This window comes from Eurosta solidaginis, chromosome 1 (assembly GCF_040869045.1).
Source record: "Eurosta solidaginis isolate ZX-2024a chromosome 1, ASM4086904v1, whole genome shotgun sequence".
In the NCBI taxonomy this organism is placed as follows: Eukaryota; Metazoa; Arthropoda; class Insecta; order Diptera; family Tephritidae; genus Eurosta; species Eurosta solidaginis.
Window position 1 is genome coordinate 348,328,865 of NC_090319.1, and position 19,046 is coordinate 348,347,910.

General features: G+C 33.3%; 1 protein-coding gene across 3 annotated transcripts in view; it reads right to left on the reverse strand.

Annotated features, from left to right (window-relative positions):
• Positions 1-415: 415 nt before the first annotated feature.
• FBXO11 (F-box protein 11) overlaps positions 416-19,046 on the reverse strand; it is a 36,970-nt gene continuing 18,339 nt past the window's right edge. For 2 of the 3 annotated variants that reach the window (XM_067762572.1, XM_067762571.1), the window contains exon 10: positions 17,774-17,983. In XM_067762572.1, the coding sequence (XP_067618673.1) occupies positions 17,854-17,983 (130 nt within the window). In that variant the 3' untranslated portion in view covers positions 17,774-17,853. Of the gene's footprint in view, positions 8,958-17,773; positions 17,984-19,046 lie in introns of those variants that run through there. The other variant, XR_010949092.1, reaches the window with a different exon arrangement.

Below are 19,046 nucleotides of genomic sequence, written 5' to 3' on the forward strand. Positions count from 1 at the left end.
ACATACACTGTCTGTTCAGCATTTCGTTGTGCTTTTTAATATTGAGCCCTTCGGCCTCAATAAGTAGGTGGTGTTCGGGGGTCATAAGGAGACATCCGCTGGTAGTTCTGATTGCAGAATTTTGACAGGCCTGCAGCCTTTTCCAGTGTGTATTTTTAAGATAAGGCGACCAAACTGGTGCAACGTTTCTTTATCTTTTCCCCAGGTGCTGCCGGCAAGCGACTTGAGGATTTTGTTGGGACTGTACTTAAGATATAATTTCGGTGGCATGAGCCTTGAAGGTTAGAGTATTATCGGACGTTACTCCTAAGATCTTTGGGTGATTGACAGTCGGTAGTGTGACACCATTACGTTCAATATTTCCGACATCCAGTTCCAGTAGCAGTACTTTATTAAGATATGAAGAAGGCTGATTTAGCGATAGTTGGCGCAGTTTGCAGGATCCCCCTTCTTGTTGACTTGGCAAAGAACACTTAGATTCCAATCGTCAGACATGCACTCGCTCGACCATATTTTGCATAGCATCCGCAGGCAATTTATCAGCGCATGCGGCCTTGTTGTTTGTTTAATCTGGTTATTGCTTGCTTGACTTCGTAATAATAGGGTGGGGGCACATTAATTCCATCATCATCGATTGCAGAATTGGTTTCATCATCCCTGGGCGTTACATCCCTGTCTCCATTTAGAATTTAAGCATTTTCTGTACATCAGTTACAAGGTCGCCGTTTTCGTTTTTTCAGAAGCTATGATGAGAGATTAATAGAAATGTTGTTTTCCTTCTGATTTCTAAGCTAACAATTCCGAGAAGGCAGAACTAACTGAAGAAATGTCGGCGCACAAGATTGGAATATTTGGAAAAAACACAGAAAGCATGATATTTAGGTATCGAATACGCTATCAATCTCACTCCGATGATGTTGCCAAAGAGCCTCAGTCAACGAAACGATAAAGAAACTGCCGAGCTTTTTTAGCGGTACAACCTTGGCAAACAATGGAGCAGCAATCAACTATGTTCAGCTCTATTTATTCGATTAGAATGATTTTTTTTTTTGAGAATCGAATGGAAAAAATCGATTCTCCAAAAAATCGAATCGAATCTAGCTCTAGCTGAGTGTATATTCGACTCTGAGATAGGCCATTCTTCAATCAAATTTTGAGATTAGGCGTTTTGAAACAAATTCTAAAATAGGACGTTATTCAAACGTTCTCTGAAATAGAGTGCTTTCGAAAGGGCATACGAAATCGGGCGATATTCCACTCAGCAGTCGTATTACGGGTTCACAACTTTTTACTATATGCAATATAGGGAGCATTATCATGAATTTTTTTTGAGTTTCCTTATAACTTTAGAATAATTGCAAGCTTATTCAAAAGTGGGTATCAATCAACAGTCTAAAACTGTTTGTTTGTGGCATTTGTTAGGAATCGAACTGCATTTTTAATACAAAATGTATAAAAATAAAATAGTTTAACATAACTTAGAAACACTGCTATTTAAAGTATACCCCATTTTTTCACTGTCCACGACGTACATATGTATGTGGCTGCTTTAAATATTACCTATACCTGCTTGTGGTGTTGTATTTTTATTTATAGTTATACACACAATACAGTACAATAATTTATAGTATTTCAAAGTGGCTAAATATATAAAAATTTTAATTTCGTAAAATCAAATATTGTAATACTTATAAATTGCTTATCATTTACTAATACTACAATAAAAAATACATATTTAAGAAAAAATATGTATATTTATTATATATATATGTATGTGTATTTGCGTATTGTAAACGGACCAGTCAAATCAACATAACACTAAGAAGGATTCTATAACTTTTTGTACGACCTTATAACGTTTTTTATTTGTTTGTATGTATGGATATATGTATGTACGGGTTTTAATGATAAAATGTTTACTTTTTGCATTATTACTTATTTACTAGTAAATGTATGTATGTATGTGTTTTTACCATTCTACAATACACATTTAGTTGAATATAGTACATGAGACAAATTTTTACTTTACATGCAAATTATTTAATTTTTTTAGTATTTTTTTTATACTCCACTGTATGTTTGTATGTATGCATGTAGTTTACTAAAATTTCATTTGTCTAACTTAATTTTCTTACTTATTTAAATTGGCATTTAACTGGCAAAAGGTTCACTGGGCCTTTATATTAAATTTGAAACTATATTTATCTTATAAGTATATTTGTGTAAATTTTTATTGTTAAAGCTGCCAAAATATATGTATTATAAAATAATAATAAAAATTAACATTTAAGTTAAAATTCTACAGTAGTACTAGATTCGAAAATTGTTTTCGAATTATTATTCGAACCTAGGTTTTATGGACTTTTTCTTATCTAAGTAGTACCTCTGCGTTTTTATTTTTGTAGCGCCATGTCGAATTCGCATGTACATACCTACATAGTAATTAAAACAAATCTGCCATCTTCGGTTTCAAAAAACTTATTTATGTGTGTGTTATGTGCATGAGCATCTCGCACTCAGGCCGCACAGTGGAGAATTAAAAATAACTTTATATTAACATCAAATATATTGGCAACAGAAAGCGTAGTAAACCAAAATCTGCGCAAAAGCTGACATTTAAAAATTTAGTATCTAAACGCGTTTTAAAAATATTTTGTTTTTTTCTTAAAACTTCAACTTACAGAAGACGAATTCGATTTCGTAAAATTTTGTGTGAAGTTTCATGACTTTTCAATGGGAACACCATCATTTCAATATTACATATAAAAGTGATAAAACTTTTGAAAACTTTGGAAGAACTATGTATGTAACTATAGGAAGAATTGATAAATCAAACTAAAAAAATAAGATTGTGAAATCGATTTATCTTAAAACATATTTATAATAATTATAATAAGAATTAATAACGACATATTAAATGAATTTTTTCGTTTTTACAAAAAAATCGCGCCTGTTTGGGCTTCCAGTTCGAAAACGAGTTTGTTTGATGGTGGAAACTTTATCTCGGCATTTGTTTCAAAAACGCCCATCAACAAATTCTGCCAAAAAACTACTCAGAACGTTTCTCATTTCGAAATAGAGGGTGTTATTCAATAAAATTCTAGGGCGTTCTTTAAACACATTTTGATATAGGGCGTTTTAAATAAAAGCAGCCGAGATATAGTGATATCCCACGCAGCAGGCGATATGCAGTTAATCAGATGCCTCATAGAATAGAATTAATGTCGGAATAGCATTCGAAACCAATAAACATTACTGCAATGAATAAAAACATTTTGGTTTGCTGTTTGAATTATACTTCTTTATAAACTTCAAATTTAATTTGAACATCCGAGCAAAAATTTCACAATCCACTATTAACTATTCCGACATCAATTGGATTTCATAACACTCCTCAATAAATTTTAAAATTACATCTACTGTGCGCTGAGCTACATTATTAGCAAATCATGCAGGTAATTTTCAAAAATTTGTTCGGAAATTAGTCAGAGAACCATATTATTAACTATTGAAATTCATAATAAAAACAAAGGCACAATAAAATTTACAAAAATTCAAAATTGTGTCAAATTAGCACAAACTTCGTATGCCCGCTATTATTTAAAACAAATTCATCTCGATTTATTTTAACTTACTTTCACTGATTGCACTTTTTTAATATTATTTATTACCTTACACTGCTTTTTTAATAGCATTCCTAAATTTATTAGGGTGGAATGAAAGCAAGTTCGAAAATAAAATTTGCTAACGAAATAAACTCCTAACTGATAAAAAAAATATATAATTCAAAAGCTTTTTTTTTGTATTTTGCTATGTTGAGGTAGCACACTGCATACATGGATTTTGTTAAAAAATGATAGTTTATGTATAACTTATAGGTACATATTTCAAAAAAAAGGTGTTCTGCTTGAATCACGTTATGTGTGTTTTTTTTATTCAAGTTTTTATTTTTAGATAAAAAGCTAGCTGAAAATAATTCATCTTTAATCTATGAATTTCGCCCTTATCTAAAAATTTTATTCATTCCACCCTAATGTGCATATACATACATTATGTATAAGCATGTCTGACTGCTTTGTCGAGTTGTAAAAAAATATCTGTAAAAAAGTATAACTTTAATTATAAATATATATTTATATAACCTTGTGCTCACACAATTAGGCTACCAAGTGTTAAAATCCAAAACTTGGTTACTACAAAAGTTGCAGTCATATTAGTCTGCAAAGCCTGATTCTAAGCTTACCAGGTAAACATTTCATATTCCTTTTGATACAAATTTTTTCAAATTTAGTTTTCATTAAAATTTTAATAATTCAGTCAGTTCTCAACATATGTATGTATGTGACCTGGAATCATGAATGGGACCTATTGTGCGAAAACGAGTTTTCGAGAAAAACGCGTTTAAAGTTTTTGTTTAGCTTGACTCCTTGTAGCGGCCGGCCGTAGTGAACGAATTTTGTAATTAAATTCGGCTTTAAATGCGATTTGTGAAAGATAGAAAGCTGCGGGTTGTTCCATTGGAAAGAGCGTTAAATTTCCTATAAGAATCACTCAAAAAGTGAACAACGGTATTTTCGCATTATAGATCCCTTTTATGATTCCAGGTCACATATATAAAAAAATTATACTTATTGAACTCATAATTGATTTCCAGTTTTGATGCAATTCAGGGTTGGTATAATCTTCTATAAGTTAGTGCATATAGATAGCACCAAAGTTAATACTGTTAACAATAAGCTTTAATTTCTTGAGGGATCATAAGTATGATGACCACGATTGCAAAATTTAAATCCGAAGTACAAAAAAAACCATAAAGCATGATGGCTTTGGCAGCCGCCGTGGTATGGTGGTAGCGTGCTCCGTTTACCACACTGGGCTTCTTGGATTCAACTTCCGGGCAAACTAACATACAATTTTAGAAAAAAAAGGGGTTTTAAATTAGAAACAATTTTTTTATAATCGGGGTTCCCCCGGAAGTGATTTGGCAAACACTCCGGGTGTATTTCTGCCATCAAAAGCTTCTCAGCGGAATCCTCCTTGCAGACGCCGTTCGGAGTCGGCATAAAACATGTAGGTCCCGTCCCGCCAATTTGTAGAGACTATTGAAAGGAGCACGACGCAAATTATGAGAGGCTCGGCCTTAATCTCCTCGGAGAAGAATCGCGCCAAGCATTTTTTTATGTTGGCTCATCATTTATGGTGTCCAGATCAAAGGCAATGAGAGGTGTTATATATAAAGAAATTTTGCAGGAAGAGCTAGCCTGGATATTTCAACAGGATAACGACCACAAACACTGCTCTGGTGTTGTTAATGACTGGATTAATGTTAATTACAATAAATAATAGCACTCAAGAAAATATGTGCGGTATTATAAAGAGAATAGCGTGTAAACCTTTAAACAAGACCTCTTTATGGGCGGTTATAAGGGAATAGTGGGTAAAATTACACCACAGCAATGTGAGTCTCTGAAGTAATACGCCATAAGGGATTCCCAACAAAATATTGACTAACATTTGTGAAAAAGTAGATAGCTTGACTTTCATAAGTATTTCGTTGGTGGTTACTTAATTATGTACATGAGCACAACTTATGATGTAAGGAACTAATCAAATTAATTAAAACTAATACAATACTTTTAAACATTCAAAATTTAAAAAAAAGCCATTAAATATGTAATCCATTGTAGTTGTAGCAGTAACAGTAGCAATGTGTAAATTTTTGTGTACAAATTGAGTAATAAAGTAACCTTTTTTCAACGTAATGTTTTTGCATTTTAGTGTAACTTTATTATATCGATCCCTGTGCGCAAAAAAGACGTAAGAGCAATGTTTTTCGATTTTTAGGTTTTTACGGAAATGTCACATTTCTCAAAGTTTCATAGCTGTGACATGTACCGTTATAAATTTAGAGCAAAAACAATTTTGGTGTAAGTGCATATGCTTTATTTGTTTACATTTTTCTTGAGCACGAAGTGGCTGATACGTCTTTTTTTCTTTTTTGAAATAAATGAGTACAAGCGATTAAACACCAATACATTTGCTCTTCATGTAACGTTACTTTATATACAAAGTGTTACTTTAGTGCTAAAATATTTTATTATCATGTGTTTATACTTTTTGCGTTATTTTTGATATCCATTTATAACAAATTTTCATTCAATATTTGTAGTTCGAATAAAATACTTTTGTAAAGATAAATGCGCTTATATAAAATAAAAATTTTAAAATAAATACGATATATAGTACGGTTTCTTTAAAATGAATTCTTCGCAACCGAAGGTAGGGTGCTATTTTTTTATATTTTCACGATTATTAGATGTAAATAATTTTCTTTTCAGATTACTAGTAAAATGGGAGCTATCGTTCCTTATAGTGATAGCGAAACCGAATTATCGTCTGTGGAACTCGTTTCAGTAGACAATATGGAAGACGAGACGTGCATTGGAAAACGGGGTTACAAAAAGATTAAAACATTACCCAAAAGACTGCAAAATGTCAAAAAGCGTGACACAAGTGTTCTGCCTAATCCATCTTCACATAAAAATTGTCCCTACTCATGTGGTGAAAAGTTCGTAGCGATAAACGAACACTTTTGGGGCATTGGTAACAAAATAAGACAAAAGGACTGGTTGCTTTCGCGCATGACGGGTAAATACGTAAAAAGCACAGGGGAGGTAGTCACAAAATTATTAATTTCAATAATGTTTGTCAAAGGTATGCCAACAATTTTTGCTAAGCACCCTTCATATTTCGCAAAAAATGCTAATATCCACCAGGAATCAGAAAGCTTGCTTGAAAACCTATAGTCCTACCTTTAATAAATTCAAGCCTAATAACAAAACATGTGATGATAACGTAGCACTTGTTGTCTCTTTTATTGAGCATTTGCCAGCAGTTCCTTCACATTGTTGTCGCAACAAAAGCAACAAGCTGTATCTTTCACAAGAATTCCACAATATAAAAGGAGTATATCGATGTTATATTGATTATCTTAAAGGTATCAACAAAGAGTCCGCTAAAGTGTCCTTGTATGTTTTTCGAAACATTTTCAAAACTCGTTTTCATATCGGTTTTCATTTGCCTAAAATAGACGAATGCGTTACTTGTGAAAACTATAACAACTTGGATAGTGAAGCGCGACAGGCTTTAGAGCAAACAGAAACATATCCGTCCTACATTAGACAAAAATAAAAGTAAAGAAGTTTTTTGGAGGACCAGAAACGAAGTAATGCAAGTTCGAGTATGTGCAAGCTTCGACCTGCAAAAGGTTTTAAACACGCCACATGACAAAAGTGTAACTTTATTTTATTCGCGAAAATGTGCTTATTACAATGAAAGTATTTATGAGAATGGAACCCGAAATGGTTACTGCTTTTTGTGGGGAGAAGATGATGGCAAACGAGGATGTAACGAAATTTCAACCATTATATATCACTACCTCAAACTTGTAAATGAAAAAAGGACGCATTTCTTCTATAAGTCTTTACTGCGATAGTTGTGCAGGCCAAAACCGCAATCGAGATTTGCTTTCTTGAAAACGCAAATTTTATAAATAATGAACGAATATCATTTTTATTACCGGGACATACATACTATGATGCCCGTTGACTCAATTCATAGTACCATCGAATCATTTGTTCGAGATAGGACGGTTTGGGCTCCAAGTGAATGGTACACTATGATACATGGCGCAAGAACTAATCCAGTACACTACGAACTTATTGTAATGAATCATTCAGACTTCAAAGATTGGAAACGCTATTCACAAGCCCTTTTTCCTACTTAAAAAAACATACGTTTTAAAAATTTGCGCTCGGTATCATTTGAGAAAAATAACCCAATTATGAAACTAAAATACGGATACTTTGATGATTCTGAAATTCAAAATTATGATGTGGACTCGGTTGCACGATCTAGGGAGAACACGGATATAATAAGAAATGGACTACTAGCTCTGTACAAAAATAAGTTGAAAATTTCAATAAAGAATTAATACAATACCTAATAATACAATACCTAAAAAATTTCACAGCGAGTATGTATATTTGCAATACGATGAGCGCGTAAAGGATTGCCTTGCTGAGACAGACAAAGAAGATTTTTTTAGAAAAATAGCATTTTAAAATTAGTTTCTAGTATTAACCTTACGTTATTTATGTTATATAATTATTTTATTTAATCGAAAAAAATGGAAAATAAGTATTTCTCAATAATAAAATAAAATTTTTCAATTTATTCAGTTTGTTTACATAATAAAAATTGAAGCATAATTTTAAACAATAAAAATAAGAGCGGAAATCAAACTTTTCCAAAAGAAAAATTTTAACGTATCAGCCAATTTATTAAACAGAAGCTTGGTATTTTGATGGCAGAAAAGACGTATGCGCCAAAAACTAGCGATATGTTATAATACAATAATAGAATTTATAGCATCTTATAGGGTGAGTTAAATAAAGGCTATGTACCAAATTATATGTCAGTATTTAAACTCGCCGCAAAGAAAATTAAAAAAACCTTCTGCTGTAGAATTTTGATTTTGGCTCTTACGTCTTTTTTGCGCACAGGGCTCGATATGAGCACAAGTGTATATGAGTACATCAAAAATTTATAGACTTCTCCATCGCATAATGAAAGTTTTTTTGAATAAATAAATAACGTATTTTTTCATTTTCGTTTTTACATAACCTTTAAAGTGTAATTTCTATTAACAATCTCATGAGTTGGTGTGCATGTACTATGTCACAAAATGCATTTGGAAGTTAGTTAAACTAGATATATACATATTATGACCTTACATAAATATGCACTATATATGTATGTATTTATGTAAATATGAATAAAGAATACACATTAAAAAAGATGTATGAAATGCAGACAAAATTTGCGAATTGTGATTTTAGTTGACTTTCTAATTATATATTTAATTCTCATTTCTGACAAATGTCATTAGTATCGGCCTAAACAAAAAAAAATTAATATATATAATAATATATTTATGTACATATTACAGCACCACGAAATAAAAAAAAAACATTTTTAGGCGTACATTGTGCTTTCCTGTACAGTTTGAATGAAATTATATACATCGAAAGTCCAAAAAAAGAACCTCAGCAAATTTTTAGCATTTTTGGGCACAAAATTGAAACATGGATTGAAGGAGTCAATATTCTGTGATATCAACAAAATCATAACCATATTTTCTTCACCCCAAGAACTAAAAGGTTTGTTTTCATATGATAGTATAACTTTTTTAGAAGCTACAAACTGAACCACAAAGCGTAAATCAAACATTTTCTGAGGTTACATTCTAAATTTTATAACAAAAAATGTATTTGGTTATAGAAACAATTTATTTCGCATGTGATAATCAATGTAGATTTCTTCGAAATTATTTAACAAATATAAATATTTATTTGTTGTGAAAGTATCTATGTATGCATGTAGATATATATTGTGACGAATATTAGCATCACTAAGCTGATGCTAAGTAAATAAAGGCACAACAACAATAAAGCAAGATGCCACTCTTGTGTACATCAAATCATCACTTACACACATACATACAAGGCAACGAAGAGATAACTCACACACAGATGTAGTCATCAGCCGAAGTAGTACTCACGCATACACCCGCATGTGGCTATAAGATAGACATAAACAACAAATATAAATGTATATAGAAATTACCAAGCAGGAGATACAGCAGTTCTAGAAGGCGAAACGTCTAGACTTTAGTAGAAATATGCGAATGAAGCAACGGAGAGTATAAAAGCAGCGCAGTTTGATTTAAGCACGCTATGTGTAGTATAATTGTTATTGTGAAGTACTCTCAAAGCAGTCTGATAAAGCCCATTTTGCATTATTGAATATTGAAGTTATTTATTCAACAGTTTAGCCATTCGAACGTTAGCAGAAGGTTACGAATAAGAGGAATTTCCCAAAATTCGTTACAATATTTAGATGGGTAACATAACGCCACCGGAAATAAGATCAATTGAATACATCTGTATGTGAGTTATCTCTTCGTTGCCTTGTATGTATGTGGGTAAATGATGATTAATGTGTTTGTGCTTCTTGCTTAATGTTTCTGTTGTTGTGCCTTTATTTAATAACCTTTGAGATGGTAATATTCGTCACAATACCAATTTGATATTAATAAGCTTAAAGGTGATCGCCGTGGTGTGATTCTTCGACTACCACACTGAAGGTCCTAGGTTCAAGTCCTGTGCAAGGCAATATCGAAAATTTTGAATAAAGCTGTTTCAATACAAAAAATTTTTCTAAGCGAGATCGCCCCTTGGCAGTGGTTTGGCAAACACTCCGAGTGTATTTCTGCCACGAAAAGCTTCTCAGTGAAAATTCATCTGACTTGCGGTTGCCGTACGGAGTCAGCATAAAACATAAAGGGTCCCGTCCCGCCAATTTGTAGAAAAAAACAAGAAAGGAGCACTACGCAGATTGGAAGCGAAGCTCGGCCTCAAATCTCCTCGGAGTTTATCGCGAGAATTATTATTATTTTTTTTTTTTTAAACATAATGTGCAAAGTGACGAACCAGAAATTATCATAGTAAAATTAGTAAATATCACCCTATCTCGGCAGCCAGTCCGAAAACGCCTTGTCTCAGAATAATTTTCAAACACGCCCCACCTCAGGATTTGTTACAAAAACGCCCTGTGACTGATACCTTTGAGACTTTTGTACGGAATGCGGATCAAGACAGCCTTATACTTTTTATGGTTGTATTTCTTAGAAAACGGAATACGCCTCTTGTAAAGGTAGTTTGATTCCTTAGTTCACTTCTACATAGTTCGTTCAATTCATACTTTTATCTAGTTTATTAATTAGAGTACCTCAATAATAAGTTTATTTCGCTCACATTAGTATTGTGACGAATATTAGCATCACTAAGCAATACTAGCATCACTAAACCGATACTAAGCAGCCACTCGTATGTACGTAAACAAATCAATCATCATTTACACACATGCATACAAGGAAGAGGAGAGATACTCACACATACAAGTAATACTCATATATACACACGCATATGGCTACAAACTACAAAAATGCATGTATATGGCTGGTAACCAAGCATGAAGTTCACCAAATTACTACACCTTAGGATAAATGGATGAACGAGGAAACCGAGAGTATAAAAGCAGCGTAAGCTGAGGCATGACTAATCAGTTTTGATTTAAGCACGCTATTGGTTGTGAAGTATAAGTGTAATTGTGAAGTACTGCCAAAGTAGTCTAATAAAGACCATTTTGCATTATTGAATATTGGAATTATTTATTCAACAGTTTAGCGACTCAGACGTTAGCAGAAGATCTGGAATAAGCGGAATTCGTTACGGTATCTTATGTTAACCATAATACGTTTATCTACATACATATGTACATGCATACATATACATTCTCTGGAATATAACAGCACCCATATAATGTAAATGCACACTTTCCGTATATGTCCAGCCAACTTTAAGCTAGGACATAAACCGCAGATCGACTTGAAGCGAAAAATTTACTTTGGGGGGACTCATTAAAGCATATAAATTTATAAGGTGTAAATATCCATTTACACACGCTGTTATATGAACGCACCTAGAATATTCTTAATAAACTTAATTGTCGATAAGCTGCATTATTGCATTATTGCCAAAAAAAAAATTGTTTTATTATTATACAAAATAAAAAATTCCAAGATTAAATGAAAAATCAAAACTAAGACGTCTTTACTAAGGGCCGGTTTCACCAACTCGACTTAAATTAGTTAAGTCATATTTTTAAATTTTTCTGTTTCACCACCAATGTTTAACTAAGTCACAAATTAGCCTACCTGTCAGCTGGCTTATTCTCGACTTTCAACAGTGTTGCTGTAGTACAAATTTTGAGTCGAATTAAATGGCAGTATTTATACTTATTTCATTATGCAAATATAGCAACCCCGATATTATAAGCAACTGACAACCGTAACTGACAATATTTCAAATTCACTGGGTGGCGTGTAATAAAACCGTAGCCAAAAATACTACTATTTATAAAACAGCTGATATGATTTTTGTATGTCAAATGAGTTTAGTAGCTAAGTTGGTGCAACCGAAAAAAACATGGACTCAAATCTGGGCTAACTTAAGCTGCAACTAAGTTTTAGCCTAAGTCGATTTGGTGAAATCGGCCCTAAGATATTCTTGTAAATGACTTGCTGATGTTGGAGATTGGAAATTTGATGAATGAAAATTACGGCTGTTACGTTTGCAACGTTGCATTCCTTTGAGTTTACCACGTTTACACCATGAAATGTGCGCGTAAATTTTTACAAATTGTGTAAATGATTTTTCATACAAAATTTGACAGTTCATTCACGCACTAGATAAATTTCTACGTTTACACACTTTATAAGGAATTGATAAGGTTAAATGAGTCCCCCTTTTATCTTCAGTAGCTTTTGAATCTTAAAGTTCTGCTGTTAAATCATATCAAAAGCTGCCTCAGATAGTACATAATTATTTTGTTAATAACTTCGAATATAAATTGCGTAAAAATTTCAAACACCGCCGTTTATTTATCCAATAATGCGATGACAGATTATATTATTCTAGGATTTTCTAAATCCGCGGCAGTACTTTTTTTAACTTCATAATTAAGTGCCAAAATTATAAGGCAACAATTAAACTAATAGCGTTTTCTTTTGTTGCCTATGTAAATGGTAAAGCCTTAACAGAGTTAATGCTACCCCAGAAAATTTTCAACATTTATAGTGCATACAAAGAACATTTCAACTCACCACATTCTCTCATATTAGCTTCGTTCGGGTATTACAGTTTTCTGTTGATTTTGCAAATTTTGCAGGTTTTTCTGTTTGCGTACCCGGCTCTCCAACAAAAAATGAAGAAAAAGAGTAAAGTGACATTTCATTTTGCTGAGAGTGAGTTATGATGTGAGTTATCTCTTCGTTGCCTTGTATGTATGTGGGTAAATGATGATTAATGTGTTTGTGCTTCTTGCTTAATGTTTCTGTTGTTGTGCCTTTATTTAATAACCTTTGAGATGGTAATATTCGTCACAATACCAATTTGATATTAATAAGCTTAAAAGTGATCGCCGTAGTGTGATTCTTCGACTACCACACTGAAGGTCCTAGGTTCAAGTCCTGTGCAAGGCAATATCGAAAATTTTGAATAAAGCTGTTTCAATACAAAAAATTTTTCTAAGCGAGATCGCCCCTTGGCAGTGGTTTGGCAAACACTCCGAGTGTATTTCTGCCACGAAAAGCTTCTCAGTGAAAATTCATCTGACTTGCGGTTGCCGTACGGAGTCAGCATAAAACATAAAGGGTCCCGTCCCGCCAATTTGTAGAAAAAAACAAGAAAGGAGCACTACGCAGATTGGAAGCGAAGCTCGGCCTCAAATCTCCTCGGAGTTTATCGCGAGAATTATTATTATTTTTTTTTTTTAAACATAATGTGATGGTTATTGGCAAAGTGACGAACCAGAAATTATCATAGTAAAATTAGTAAATATCACCCTATCTCGGCAGCCAGTCCGAAAACGCCTTGTCTCAGAATAATTTTCAAACACGCCCCACCTCAGGATTTGTTACAAAAACGCCCTGTGACTGATACCTTTGAGACTTTTGTACGGAATGCGGATCAAGACAGCCTTATACTTTTTATGGTTGTATTTCTTAGAAAACGGAATACGCCTCTTGTAAAGGTAGTTTGATTCCTTAGTTCACTTCTACATAGTTCGTTCAATTCATACTTTTATCTAGTTTATTAATTAGAGTACCTCAATAATAAGTTTATTTCGCTCACATTAGTATTGTGACGAATATTAGCATCACTAAGCAATACTAGCATCACTAAACCGATACTAAGCAGCCACTCGTATGTACGTAAACAAATCAATCATCATTTACACACATGCATACAAGGAAGAGGAGAGATACTCACACATACAAGTAATACTCATATATACACACGCATATGGCTACAAACTACAAAAATGCATGTATATGGCTGGTAACCAAGCATGAAGTTCACCAAATTACTACACCTTAGGATAAATGGATGAACGAGGAAACCGAGAGTATAAAAGCAGCGTAAGCTGAGGCATGACTAATCAGTTTTGATTTAAGCACGCTATTGGTTGTGAAGTATAAGTGTAATTGTGAAGTACTGCCAAAGTAGTCTAATAAAGACCATTTTGCATTATTGAATATTGGAATTATTTATTCAACAGTTTAGCGACTCAGACGTTAGCAGAAGATTTGGAATAAGCGGAATTCGTTACGGTATCTTATGTTAACCATAATACGTTTATCTACATACATATGTACATGCATACATATACATTCTCTGGAATATAACAGCACCCATATAATGTAAATGCACACTTTCCGTATATGTCCAGCCAACTTTAAGCTAGGACATAAACCGCAGATCGACTTGAAGCGAAAAATTTACTTTGGGGGGACTCATTAAAGCATATAAATTTATAAGGTGTAAATATCCATTTACACACGCTGTTATATGAACGCACCTAGAATATTCTTAATAAACTTAATTGTCGATAAGCTGCATTATTGCATTATTGCCAAAAAAAAAATTGTTTTATTATTATACAAAATAAAAAATTCCAAGATTAAATGAAAAATCAAAACTAAGACGTCTTTACTAAGGGCCGGTTTCACCAACTCGACTTAAATTAGTTAAGTCATATTTTTAAATTTTTCTGTTTCACCACCAATGTTTAACTAAGTCACAAATTAGCCTACCTGTCAGCTGGCTTATTCTCGACTTTCAACAGTGTTGCTGTAGTACAAATTTTGAGTCGAATTAAATGGCAGTATTTATACTTATTTCATTATGCAAATATAGCAACCCCGATATTATAAGCAACTGACAACCGTAACTGACAATATTTCAAATTCACTGGGTGGCGTGTAATAAAACCGTAGCCAAAAATACTACTATTTATAAAACAGCTGATATGATTTTTGTATGTCAAATGAGTTTAGTAGCTAAGTTGGTGCAACCGAAAAAAACATGGACTCAAATCTGGGCTAACTTAAGCTGCAACTAAGTTTTAGCCTAAGTCGATTTGGTGAAATCGGCCCTAAGATATTCTTGTAAATGACTTGCTGATGTTGGAGATTGGAAATTTGATGAATGAAAATTACGGCTGTTACGTTTGCAACGTTGCATTCCTTTGAGTTTACCACGTTTACACCAGGCATGCTTAACCAACGAACCGATATCATTTCGTTACGGTAATTAACGTTAATAAACGAAACAAAGTCATTTCGTTTCGTTTATTAACGTTAAGAACGTCAAATTAACGAAATGATTTCGTTTCGTTTTCTGCCATATCAAAACGAAATCAAATCGTTTATGTTGATTATTAATTTCAAACTATGCTGGCAAAGCTGATTGATGGCGGAGTCATTAATGGTGAAAGCACTAGCCAAGCTGATTGCAACTTTTCTCATGAATTTTGACAGTACGAACATTTCTCAGAGTATTTTTGACGTTACCACCAACGAATTACACAAACAAATTACATGGAGTTTGTGTGTGTATGTGCGCTTGTTGTTACCACCTTACGGCTTCACCATGGCTATAGCATTGCCAGCACAATTCAAACATAAAGTATCACGTTTTTGTTAACGGTTTTAACGTTAACGAAAGCTTTTCGTTTCGGTTAAAAACGAGATACAATTTATCTTGATAATTTCTTTATCGATAATATTTCGAAGTGTTTCAACGGAAACGGTGGAAATTTTTTGATAAACGATTAGCTTAACGTTAAGGTGCATCCCTGGTTTACACCATGAAATGTGCGCGTAAATTTTTACAAATTGTGTAAATGATTTTTCATACAAAATTTGACAGTTCATTCACGCACTAGATAAATTTCTACGTTTATACACTTTATAAGGAATTGATAAGGTTAAATGAGTCCCCCTTTTATCTTCAGTAGCTTTTGAATCTTAAAGTTCTGCTGTTAAATCATATCAAAAGCTGCCTCAGATAGTACATAATTATTTTGTTAATAACTTCGAATATAAATTGCGTAAAAATTTCAAACACCGCCGTTTATTTATCCAATAATGCGATGACAGATTATATTATTCTAGGATTTTCTAAATCCGCGGCAGTACTTTTTTTAACTTCATAATTAAGTGCCAAAATTATAAGGCAACAATTAAACTAATAGCGTTTTCTTTTGTTGCCTATGTAAATGGTAAAGCCTTAACAGAGTTAATGCTACCCCAGAAAATTTTCAACATTTATAGTGCATACAAAGAACATTTCAACTCACCACATTCTCTCATATTAGCTTCGTTCGGGTATTACAGTTTTCTGTTGATTTTGCAAATTTTGCAGGTTTTTCTGTTTGCGTACCCGGCTCTCCAACAAAAAATGAAGAAAAAGAGTAAAGTGACATTTCATTTTGCTGAGAGCTGCAATTTTCTGTTGGTAAAATTTTTGACAACAGCAATTTACAAACAGAAAAACAGCTGATCGAAAAACTGCTGGTTGTAATTTACGCAAATTGCGAAATTTAATTCGAGTATTGCAGCCGGAAAATAAAGCATGGAAAAGGTATGTGTTAATGAAAATAATGAGAGCGAACATTTGGATGAACAAGATGGACAAACTTTACGGACATCCACCAGCTATGACACAACATTGCCAAAATTGCCGCCAAATAACTTATCAGTTGTTCGCAAATTGTGATAGTTTTTGATGGATTTCTGTTCGCGTACTTTTTTACATATTTTTCTCTATGAGAGGAAACAGCTGATAGTTGAGAGGATTTTGATTTTGGCTGTTTGTAAGTTTCTGTTAGAAAAATACGCGAACAAAGCTATTAACAGAGTGTTGCTTGAAACAGAATGCCGAGCGACGACGATATACGCCGCGTCGGGCGATGACATTTTTCAAATTACGCCCAGACATTTCGTCTACTTAAAACACAATGCCGGGCGAAATTGACGCTGTTTATTCAGAGTGGCCATTATTTAGAAATAAAGATGAAAACAATTAAAACTTTTTAATTCTCTACTTTAGCACTTGACTGCTAAAACACGCCCAAAATGTAAAGAAATTAACAAAACAATACAAAAATGTTAAGAAATTAAATTAAAAATTATACATATGTAAAGAAAAAAAATTTGTTTTTGGATATTATGTTTTCTTTTTTTATACTTAAAAAATTGAACAGCAGCAACCATTGGGATGTTCGTCGTCATCGCCCGGCGGCGACGATAGAAATAAATCTATCGTCGCAAAATGACGTCGCGTAAATTTCGCTCTTGGCGTTCATTGTGTTCACCTTCATGTAATTATGGGGATTCCATTTTTGACAAAAAGATGTTCGTCGCCTTTATTTCGCGGCGTCAGGGCATTGTGTTTCAAGCTTATATGTGGAACTTCAGACGAATTGAGAGTTTCACAGAGTTGCACTGCCACACCGCCATTTTATACAGGGTAAAAGTGTAACGCTTTTGCATTGCGAGCAGGCAACAATTTTCACAAAAGAACGAAATACCCGAAATACAAAAAGCGTAACACTTTAGCCAGAAAAGAAAACGCTATAATAAAATTGTTCATAAAAGAATTGGCAATTGTCTGAGAAACATAACACAAAAATGGTAGCTAAATAATCTCAATATTAATGTGTTTTTGAGGAATAAGAAAGTTTCACACACCAATCAGAAAATATCGTTTGACAAACATTTGGATAGAGGATGCTACTCATAGAATTAATTACCTCGAGTAAAATATTATATTCAATCCCACATTTTCGTATGCAAATGATTATAGTTAAGACTCTATATAAAACTTAATTCACCATTAGTGTATGAGATTCCATTGGTGCTGCCGAATCGTACAGTGTATCCGTATCTTGCGTCGGCTCGCCTTGCAATTGACACTGATTAGAAAGCGTACCAGCGCCGCAGTCGCAAAAGAAGCTAATTGTAAAATAGAAAAAAAAATTATTATCAGCTGTAAATATTTGAATGGGAAGGATGAAAGGAAATTTAATATCAAGTCAAACCGAACATATGGAAATTTGTATTTTAACGAGTAAGAAGATCGTAAAGGGCATAACATTATACAATTAATAAAATACGCTGCGCAAGTCCAAAATAATTTATGCAAACAGGTTAGTACTTGACCCCTCTTAGTTCCTACCTACTAAACTTAATGTATTTTTAAGTTTTTTATACTCAGCTGTGCAGAGCTCACAGAGTATATTAATTTTGTTCGCATAACGGTACCCCGTAACGGCATAAACTAATCGAGATAGATATAGACTTCCGCATATCAAAATGATCTGGGCGAAAAAAGAAATTCATTTAGCCCTGTCCGTCCGTCTGTCTGTCCGTGAACACGATATCTTGAGTAAATTTTGAGGTATCTTAATGAAATTTAATATGTAATGTATCTCAGATCGCTATTTAAAATGAACGAAATCGGACTATAACCACGCCCACTTTTTCGATATCGAAAATTTCGAAAACCCGAAAAAGTGCGATAATTCATTACCAACGACGAATAAAGCGATGAAACTTAGCAGGTGGGTTGACCTTATGACGCCGAATAGAAAATAAGTAAAATTTTGGACAATAGGCATGGCACCGCCCACTTTTAATAGGAGGTAATTTAAAAGTTTTGCAAGCTGTAATTTGGCAGTCGTTGAAGATATCATGATGGAGTTTAGCAGAAACTTTATTACTCCTATTACTATATGTGTGGTAAAAAAAAATTTGCAAAATCGGATGACGAACACGCCCACTTTAAAAAGAAAATCGAAAATCGGTTGAAGCCACGCCCAGTTTTTACACACAGTCGACCGTCTGTCCTTCCTAACTTAGTTCACGTACTTATCTGAACTCACTTTTTCTTGGTATAAAAAATGGCCGAAATCCGACTATGACCACGCCCACTTTTTCGATATCGACAATTACGAAAATTACGAAATTATGAAAAAAAATGCCATAATTCTATACCAAATACGAAAAAAGGGATGAA